Source organism: Mus caroli, chromosome 13 (assembly GCF_900094665.2).
Source record: "Mus caroli chromosome 13, CAROLI_EIJ_v1.1, whole genome shotgun sequence".
NCBI classification, from domain to species: Eukaryota; Metazoa; Chordata; class Mammalia; order Rodentia; family Muridae; genus Mus; species Mus caroli.
Window position 1 is genome coordinate 15,022,960 of NC_034582.1, and position 10,875 is coordinate 15,033,834.

The 10,875-nt window shown below is 37.8% G+C and overlaps 1 protein-coding gene across 2 annotated transcripts in view; it reads right to left on the reverse strand.

Moving 5' to 3' along the window:
* Positions 1-10,875, reverse strand: part of Nme8 (NME/NM23 family member 8) — a 58,530-nt gene that overhangs the window by 39,148 nt on the left and 8,507 nt on the right. For both annotated transcript variants that reach the window (XM_021180359.1, XM_021180361.1), the window contains 2 exons: positions 10,664-10,737; positions 1,812-1,904 (listed from right to left, as the gene is read on the reverse strand). In XM_021180359.1, the coding sequence (XP_021036018.1) occupies positions 1,812-1,904; positions 10,664-10,737 (167 nt within the window). The remainder of the gene's footprint in view (positions 1-1,811; positions 1,905-10,663; positions 10,738-10,875) is intronic.

Here is a 10,875-nt window from a genome sequence, read left to right on the forward strand (position 1 = left end):
TATCAGCAGACATGGGAGACTAGCTCTCTCCTTAGTTTCAGTGGTCAGAGTACTCTCTGCAGGCAAGCTCTCCTCTTGCAGGGAAGGTGCCCAGATATCTGGTGTTCGAACCTGCCTCCTGGCAGAAGTTGTGTTCCACTCACCAGAGGTCTTAAGATCCCATGGAGGGTCCTGTGAGAATCTTGGGGCTGTCCAGAAACTCTGCGCACAAGGAACCCCGGTGCTGGAGTGGACCAGAAGGGACTTGTGCCCCTCATCAGACCGGGTTATCTGCTTCCTTAATTAATGCAGTCTCAGGTCCCGCATGATTTGATTGGAGCAGGCACTGTGATCTACTCACCAGAGGTCTTAGGATCCCGTGGGGGATCCTGTGTGGGTCCTTGTGGGTGTCCAGAGACTCCCCAGGCCAGGAACTCTGGTGCTGCAGGGGACCAGAAGGCAATCTCGAAGTTTTTAATTCAGTAATTGTCACAGTTGGATCCAATGTCTCCCAGTAGCCATATACTAAAGGCTTGGTCACCACCATGACTGTTACCGAAAGCAATGAAGCACTTTGGCAGAAGGCTGTAAAATCACTGGGTATTACCTTGAAGCAGTTATCAGGATCCTGACATTCCCTCTCTACTATTTTATTTTATCATTTCAGGAAGTAAGCAGCTTTAGTTAACCATGATCTCCTGAATATGATGTTCTGTCTCAACATGGACACCAAGGTTACGGCTCAGGCCACTATGGAATGAAATGTCTCAGATCCTGAACCAAAATACAACTCTCCTCCCTTTCAGGTGACTTTGTCTGGTTTATTTGAACACACTGAGAGAAATCTGGCAAACAAATCAATTTCTGGTAACATGCCTAGGGTGGCAATTCATAAAAGTACACACATATTGGTGACACAATTGGCAAAATTTTACACACACACACACACACACACACACACACGGAAACTTGGATATCTAGAGTAGTAGATCAGTTTAAAGTGCTGACTAGTAGAACTTTCTTTATGGGTAACATACTCTGAACTCCCTAACAATATTCCTGGATATGGCTATTAAGGACTTGAAATGTGCATATTATAAATAAGACTCTAATTTTTAAATGTCATTTAGTTTGAATTGAATTTAAATTCAAATATGTATTTACTGCCCATCATATTGAAGAGTGTTTTTTTGAAGATAGGTCTCCTGATTTCCAAGTCACACACCCACTTTAAAATGTTTTTTGAAACATTATACCATGTTCTTCCAAGGGAAAAAAAACTTGCTGGAGTACAGCCTCAGAGAAATGATTCAGATAAAGAGTAGATTACAGAATCCCTGCATACCAGATGCACATACATGCATATTCCCTCGATATCTGTACTTTTAAAACTTCAAAGATTTCACAATATTTTTATTAGAGTAGACTGACTCAAAATTTGAAATGCTAAAATACGGAAAGGAAAATAAAAGCACAATTCCAAAAGCCATATGTAAACATACATACATATATGCTAAAGTTGAAAATTGATAGGAGAAGACTGGCTAATCACTTCCAGTCTTCAACAAAACAAACCATTGAAATCTTGCAGGATGTTACTGTTCCCACTGAAGATGTCCCCAGAGATACCATCTTGGGCATCATCAATTTGTGGCCATCTTCAAGACACTAAAATTTATTCAACTGGCTAGAATTACCAGTTTTCTACTTTATAATAGAAATATAAACTTATTCCAATCATTGTAGTTCAATGTGTGTGTGTGTGTGTGTGTGTGTGTGTGTGTGTGTGTGTGTGTAAATATATACACAGTGTATTTTTAAAAGCTTCTTACCTGGTCTGCTATATGATTGTAGAATTCCCTCACTACCTCTTCAGGAAGAATCATGTTTTCCTGTATTTCTATAACAAATCCTTCTTTGGTTATCTTCAATTCAGGTCAGATCAGAAGCAAACATGACAAAAGAAAACATGTAAAAGAAAATTAGAGCTATTTTCATAAGAACTCACTGAACTACCTAGATTTTAATATTTTCAGGTAAAGGTCACAAGAAAATCCACATGGTTTAAAGTGGCTCAGAAATGCATAAATACTATCCTTTGATACTCCCTAGATATCCATATTTTTAAAATTTCAAAGATTTCACAACATTTTTATTAGAGTGGACTGCCTCAAAATTTGAAATGCTAACGTAAAAGAATGAGGAAAATAAAAGCACAATTCCAAAACCCCTATGTATATTCATCTATATGAATATATTAAAGTATATATACAATTTCTGAATTATCCATAAGATAGAAATTTAAAATAACTTCTTAACTATGCTCAAAATTATTTTAGCTTCTTTTGTTCCCATGTTTCTGTTTTTGAAGGCTAACTCAAGTGAAACAATAGATTCCATACTATGTTGTCTTCAGAAAATACACCTCACCAGTAAAGACATCTAAAGAATAAGACTCAAATGATGAGAAATGATCTACCAAGCAAACAGAAACTGAAAACAACTTGACATAGCAATCTAGATATCTGATAAGGTATATGCCAAACCAAAATTAGTCGGAATAGATTTCTTAAATATATGTGTGTGTGTGTGTGTGTGTTTGTGTGTGTGTGTGTGTGTGTGTGTATCAAATGCTCAGCCACAAATATTATGGAACACACACTAATGGAGTTCAAAGGTACGATAGTAACTTCAGCACCCCACTCTCAATTTCAGATTCCTCATCCAAACTGAAAATCAACAATGTAACCTCAAAGTAAACATATATGTAACAGACAGATAAAGAATTTTCCATTTGAAGATACAAAACACATTATTTTCAGCAGTACAGGGAATTGTATCTAAATAGAACACATCCTAGGCTATAAATCAAGACTTATCAAACATTAAAAATGAAGCTCTCTGTATTTTATCTGATTATGGTCCCATTAAAATAAAAACCCATAACATAAAAACTACATAATTTCATTGAGATTAAACAAGACACCCTTGAATGCTAGTGAGTCACTGAAAGAACCTAACAGGGAATTTAAAAGTCTCTGGAAACTAATGATGAAAGCAAAATGTACCAACTCCTTTGGGATATAGCTAGGGCAGGTGTAGGAGGAAATTTTGTAGCTATGCATTTGTGCATGACAAGTACCTGATGCAGGAAGAAAAAAAGTATCTGAGAATTCTCAAGAAAATAACTCATAGTTGCACCTCAAGCATAATCTTAATGTTAGTAAGAAATAATAAGGCTCAGGTTAGGTATTAAATTAAAGACTAAAACAACAATACATAGAATCAATCAAAGATTCAGTTCTTCGATAAAATAAGATGGAAAAATATCTTTTTTAAATAATTAAGAGAAAGAAGACGTAAATTAGTAAATAAGAGATGGTGATGGGGCAATTTAATACAGAAAAGGATAAGTAAGAACTTTGAAAATTTGTGTTTCAAAAAGGGGGAAATCTAGAAGAAATTATTAACCTTCTCTGTATGTGTGGTGGTTTGAATATGCTTGGCCCAGGGAGTGGCAGTATTAGGAGATGTGGCCTTTGGGAGGAAGTGTGTCACTGTGGGGGAGGGCTTGGCAAACCTCCGCCTCGTTGCTCCTCCAGCCCCATGCTTCCTGCCTTGATGATAATGACTGACCCTCTAAACCTGTGAGCCAGCCCCAATGAAATGTTTTACTTATAAGAGTTGCCTTGGTCATGGTGTCACTTCACAGCAATGGAAATTCTAACTAAGACAGTATGTATTACATGCAAAACTTCAATCAAGAAGACACAAACAACTTAGATGGATCTATAAGTCAGTAAGGTTGAAGCAGGAATACACAAACCTCTCAAAAATAGAAGTTCACATCCAGATGAATCCACTGTTAAATTCTGCCAAACCTTTAAAGAAGAGCAAATATTAATGTTCCTCAAACTATTCCATAAAATAGAAAAGGAAGGAGTTATTAATAAATAACTCCTGAAGCCCGCATCACTCTGATATCAAAGCAGGATAAGGACACCACACTGAAACAAGCCTATATATCAATTTCCCCAGTGAACATAAACAAAAAATGCTCAAAGTCTTCAAAAAGAATTCAAAAGTATTTTATGAAAACATGCATCATGATCAAGTTGATTTCCCTGGAGGATACAAGTTTTATTTTATGGACCCAAATCTAGAAGTGCAATTTAGCACATAAATAGAAGACAAACTACACATGATCACTTCAATCAGAGCAGAGAAAGTTTAGACAAAGTGGAAAATCCTTTAGTAAGAAAAGCCCTGAAGAAACTAAAGATCGAAGGAGCACACCCAAGCATAAGGATGAGCCTACAGCCAACAGTATGCCGGCCACAGAAAGAGTAAAAACATCACCTCTAAGCTCTGCAATGATACAAGGATATCCATTACATCTCCTCTGTGGTGCTTGACATCTACGGCTAGAAATCTTACAAAAAGAAGACACGTGAAAGAAACAGAAGGGATACAAATAGGGAGGAAGCCATGTAAATAGCATGACCCTGTGACCTTAAACAACCTTGTGTACTCTACCAGAAAATTAAGAGCTGACAAACATCATCGAAGACATAGTGTGAAAAGTCAACATAAAATTCAGCAGTGTTGCTCTGCACTGATGACAAACCTGCCAAGAAACCAGGGGAAAGATTGTTGGCATCACCTTTCTTTACTTCGTATGAAGGCTTGTCTCTGTGTTTTCTACTGTTAATTCTGTACTGACAGAGAGCTTAGTGCGGGTAGGATTTTGATATTGTTATTTCTATGGCCCATGGCCAGGTTTTCTATTCATCCTTCCTCACCTGCCTAAGCCAATTCAGAGATGTATTAGAGGTTGTCTTGCTGCTCATTGGTTGTAATATTACAAGAGTTAATGGCAAAGTAGCTTGGGCAGGAAGACTTGTGAGACTTCAGGGCAGAGGAGAGTGATGCATGGCAGGCAAGCAGACATGAGAAATTTGCAACAAACACAGAAGGAAAGAGAGAACAAAGTGGAGCAGAAAGGTAAAAAGCTAGCCACATGGCAGAAAATTAATATAAGTTTAGATGAACTAGCTGAGAGTCAGCCCCAGTGAAAGGCCTAAAACTTTAATTTATATAAAAGTCTCTGTGTCATATTGAACCAAGGTGGGATCCATGAACATCCCACAATATTTGGCATACCAAAGTATGGCATAAATCCAAGTTTAGGCACTTGATTGAGGCATTAGGCCAAAAGTTCCAGACATGGGAGACAAAGGAGAGTCCCCAGATACAGGAGCAATTGTTGGATGGTTTCCTAGAGACCTCACACTGACTGGGAAGCAACTTTGCCCACAGCTGCCAGCAAGCTAGCTGCAGTCGGGTTCTGAGGTGTCAGACACCACAGTCGGACACCACAGTCTCTGTCTCCCGGCATGTCTCAGTATGCTGCCTGCAGAAGAGTTGGCTGCTGCTTTCCAGATCCAAAGGTGGCCAGGGGGGACCTGAAACCAGATCTAGATAGCATAAGCAAGGAGCACCTTCCTGAAACTCAGAGCGACTCCGGCAAATGCTAGCAGACCTCTGAACTGGTAATGTGTGCACAAAGTGCAGTTAGCAGAGGAGAGAGTACTTAGAGAAACTTAGATATGGAAACAAATACTAAGTTTAAAAGAAGCAAAAAGAAAGAAAGAAAGAAAGAAAGAAAGAAAGAAAGAAAGAAAGAAAGAAAGAAAAGAAGCAAGAGAAAAAGCAGGTAGAATCGTTTTGATTCTGAAGAAAGGAAAGAAACGAACTATAAACAGTCCAAGAAAATAGTTAATTAAATAATAAGGTGAAGTCTCTAAAGAAAGGAGAGAGCTGCAGAGATTAAAGAAGAAAGTATTTTTGTGTCAAAAATATGGAAAACACTAAGGCACTTTGGACCTCATATAATTTTGTTTTGACTCTCAGCCTGGAAATGATTATAATTTGTTCAATAATAGTTATAGTTTTCTATATCCTCTCTAAGGTGGAAATAAAGCCGACTCGGACGAGGAAAAGACTAAGAGATGGAATGCTAGATTAAAGGCAATAGAACAAAAATTATAGAATCAGCTGGTCTCATAGGTCAGAAAAATCCAATCTACAGCCTACACTGCCACCTTGTGGCACGACTGCAGATAGCATTCTAGACCCAGTAGGAAGCCTACAATGATTTTTCTAGTTACAGTAAGAAAATAGCTCCAGATGAGATAAAGCCACAAGGTTATGAAGAATTTAGGTAGAAGCCCATGATAGTGCTATATCTAAAAGATTTAACGAATCAACAATGGCCTATGGCATGCATTCTCCATATGTGATGCAGATACTTAATAATTGGGCCACGCAAGCCATGTAATTCCAAAAGATCAGCCAGATTTAATGTCAGCAATCTAAAAGCTAGCCCTCAACTACAATGACTAACATGGTGGAAAGAAGAGGCTTTAGCTACTGAGAAATGTAATTGGACTAGAGGCATTTATATTGTCAAGGATCAGGTGCTAGGTGAAGGTCAATATGCTGAATTAAGAGTGCAGAGTATGTTTAATGATGTCACTTGGAGCAATGTCATATAGTAGCTTTAAGTGTTTGGGATACAGTTGAAAAATAGGGAAAATAATATGCATCATTTACAAAGATATTCCAAGGTTCAGATGAACCTTTTACTGATTTTTTACAAAGATTAAATTCATCTGTAAGTAGAGCAATACAATATCCAAATACTACAGAAACTTTACTGGAATTTTTAGCTTTTGAGAATTCTAGCTCTGAGTGCAAAAAAGCTGAAAATTATACCCTAAAGGGACAGATTTTCACCTACTTATGAATGGGTTAAAATTACTGTACATGTTGGATCCAATACTTACAATTCAGTTATGATTGGACAGGTAAAGGGTATGAGAGCTCAGGGTGTCCAGTGCTTTGGCTATGGGAGACCAGATTGTTTGCTAAAGGACTATAGACAAACACTTCTTAAAGATACAATTTCTATAATGCAAATTCAGGGAGAAAGCTTCCTGGGATATGTAAAAGATATGGAAGGAGTAGACTTCCTTCTAGAGGTATACAAGGCAACTCTTTATTGTTGGAAAACTTCCTAAGGGATTTTGTTCAGGCCCTGACAAAAAATAACATGAGCCACTAATTAATTCCATGTTGGCCAAGGAGAGACTGTGCTAGAAAGCAACTAGAAAAGACAATGCCTGACAAGACAAGCAGCATTTAAGAGAGATAGCGCAGTTCCGACAGACAGATCAAGAAATTCCAAAGATTCCAGAAAACTGGTATATTGGCAAATTACTATAAATTACCAGAGACCAAAGTTGAAATTACAATTCGATGAAATTGAGATTGAAGGTCTAGTGAACACTAAAACAGATATAATAATAATTCCACACGTTTCTTGGAACCCAACTCTCAAAAGGTATCTACACAGCTCCTATTGATTGAGACATTGACTCAGGAAAAACAAAGGTCTAACATGGATTAAATGTATAAGACCAGAAGGTCAGATAGGAAGGTGGAGGCCATATGTGGTAGACATAGCCATGGATGTTCAGAGGAGCATCTATTGCAGCAGCGGGAAACACAGATTAGCTGTCCTCCAACTTCACGGATAAGTCATCCAGTAGGAGGTGATCTTGATGAGGGTTTGAATAATGTTATCAACACCATTACGGACCATCCAGACTGTCCACTGCAGAAGGTGGCTCTCCAAATTTATATGGAAGGCCACTGCTGACAGAGTACCAACTAGTTTACCATTAAAATGGTTATCTAACAAGCTTGTGTGGGTATATTCCTTAAATGTTACAGGCTCTAGAATATCTGGCTGAAGAGAAGCTAGAGGCTCAACATATAGAAGAGTCTACCAGCCTTTGGAGTTTTCTTATATTTGTCATTGAAAAGAAACCTGGAAAATTAAGGATGCTGATAGATCTCAGAGGAACCAATAAAGCAATTTGGCCTACGGGTTTCTTACCACCTGGAGTCCCCTTAATTCTTTGTTACCTATGACCTATTATAGTGATTCATTTAAACATTGCTTTTTCTCAATATCCATTAAGAAATAAGGTAAAGATTTGCTTTCACTGTGCCATATTTAATCATGAAAAATAAACTAAGAGATACCAATGTAAGGTCTTCAGGAATGTTAAACAGTCCCATCTGTTGCTAATATTTTATACAACAGCTCTTAGAAACAATTTTTAAACAGTTTTCTTACTCTATAAATTATCACTATATGGGTGATATCTTACTGGCCCATTCAGATGCAGATACCTTCAAAAATTGTTTGACAACGTACAGAAAACTTTACCCTGCTGGTTATTACAAATTGTTCTTGAAAAATACCAAGAGATTTTATTAATCATCTGGGATATGAACTAGGTTTACAGAAAAGTCATTGATGAATTAAATCATCCTTGAGGCTTTAAGGATGTGTTTGTCTCAGAACAGAAGTCAGGATGCGTTGAGGAGGAGGACGTTTTATTTTGACAGGAAGCAAAAAGATATGAATTCCTTCAGAGTTAATTAAGATTAGATTTGACCATGGAAGAAATCCTGAAAATCTTGGCTGATGATGTGGAAGAAGAGACCAAGAAGAACAACAGAACAGTGACACAAATGCTGTTCCCCTTACATGGGAACAGAGGCCAGCGGAGATGTGAATGCTTCGGGAGCAGCCAACAAATCTGTTCTGGTTTCCCGCTCCTCATGGACTATTATTGCATGGCCTCCTGTCACATGGCATGGATAGAGATGTACATTCCAGCTTGGTTATTCAGACCTCGTAGACTTATAGAGCTTGACAGATGCCTTTCACCCTCTCTGACACAGAGCAGAAAATCATCACTAGCTGATCTGTGCACACCGCACATTCCCTACATGTGTTAATATAAAAACATCCTTACAATATTAATCTTAAAACTTTGTGTGTTCACTGAAGACACAGATCAGACACCAATGAAGACGAAACAAGTAGTCCGGGTGGTCCAGCTTTACAGATTGCCTCAATTGCTGTTTCCTTGAAAATTGCATCCAGGACACCTTCAAAGTGGCTAGCTCCAGGTGGTCCCCCCTCATAGACTGCTTCAGCCAGGACTTCACCTAAGCCCTGCATTTTCCTAGTCCAAGATGATCTCACAGAGCCTAGACATTGTGTGAAATAGCCAGCTTTCCCAGGACTTGGTCAGTGTCCCAGTTTTCTTAGGATCCTTGAAAGATACCTTTCCATCCAAGACAGCAAGAATCAGTTTAAGAGCCATGATGTACCCATTCTTGAGTGGTGGACTGGGGTGTGTTTGGTTGTACAATGGGCTGTGGATAGTTGTTACTTAGGGGGAGTTGGTTACAAGTTGTTATTAGTCTTGGTCAGGGACAAACAAAGTAAAGGAGATTAGATTCAGGGATTTCTTTCTCTCCTTGTCTGTCTCCCCTCTATCCTTTGTCTCCTATCTAGATGGATGAAAGAACAAGAAGTGGGGATATGAAGGTTGATTATTGTATCCTCTTGATAGGAAAAACAAGGGTGGGCTATTGTAATTACTTTCAGACTAGAAAGCAGTAAGTCTCAAATATTTTACATTCAGGTTGATTTTTACATATTGATAGAAATTTAAGGTTATATTAACTATAATATACTGTATGTATGACTCAACTTGTACTGACACAGAGTGCAGTGCTGGCAGGATTTTGGTCTTGTGTCTATGGTCCATCACCAGGTTTTCTGTTTGGTAAGTAATTGTCCTTCCTCACGTTCCTAAGGCAGTCTAGAGATGTAGCAGAGGTGATTTCATTTCTGAATAGTTGCAATAAGGAGCTGACTGGCAAGAGCTTGGGCAGGAAGTAGGGGGCAGAGAGAGTGGCATGGGCGAGGCAAGAAGACACAAGAAATTGAAAGCAGATCCAGAAGGGAATGGAGACCAGAGGAGATCAGAGAGGTAGAGAGCTAGCCACATGGTGGAAAAGCTAAGATAATTCTAGATAAGCTAGCTGAGTGTCTGCCCCAGTGAAAGGCCTAAAATGTCAAACCATAAAAGTCCCCTTGTCTTATTGATCTGCTGGTGGGATCCACAAAAGCTCTGCAATACCTTATTGTATTATTACTAAAAGAAAATACATAGAAAGGAAACCCAACCAAACAGGAGAAACAATATCAGTACAACGGACTCTTTAAGATACCAAACAGAGATACTGGAATAAAAGCAGGAGTCACTAATTATATCCTATAGTTATCACGGAGTTTTCTGTTTTGTAAATAATTGTATTATAATTTCACTATACAATGCATATTATAATCTCTCTCTCTCTTTCGTGTGTGTGTGTGTGTGTGTGTGTGTTTGTGTGTGTGTGTGTGTGTGTGTGTTGGGTCGAAAAGAAAGCACTGAATTAATTTTTAAACTATGAAGTGTACCATGGACAAGGCAAAGCAGGCTAATGTGTGTTTACAGCAACATTGTACTACTAATAGCTAAACAAAAAGAACATTTATAACAATTGTACATAACATCTAAAATCCTAACAATTTCCGCAGGGTGATGGCAGAAAAGAAATTAATACAAGGAAGATACAGGAATAGATGGGATCTTTGTAAGACAGAATAATCAAACTCCTTTAGCGAGAGCTGGGAGTAGCAATTCAGTTCTATTTTATCCTATTATTTTGTAACAAATTTAAACAACCTTTGATAAATATTACTTACTTTTTCCTTAATTTCTATATTTTTTCTCATGAGTACAGCATCAGGTTTGATAATTGCCATATTGTAAACTTCCGCTAAGAGAAAATCCAAAAATTATTATTATTGTTGTTCAGATATAGGATAATGAAAAGTCTAGTAATAGAAATATGAATTGGTAATGTCTGGGCTTTAAGAATATATATATATATATATATATATATATATATATATAT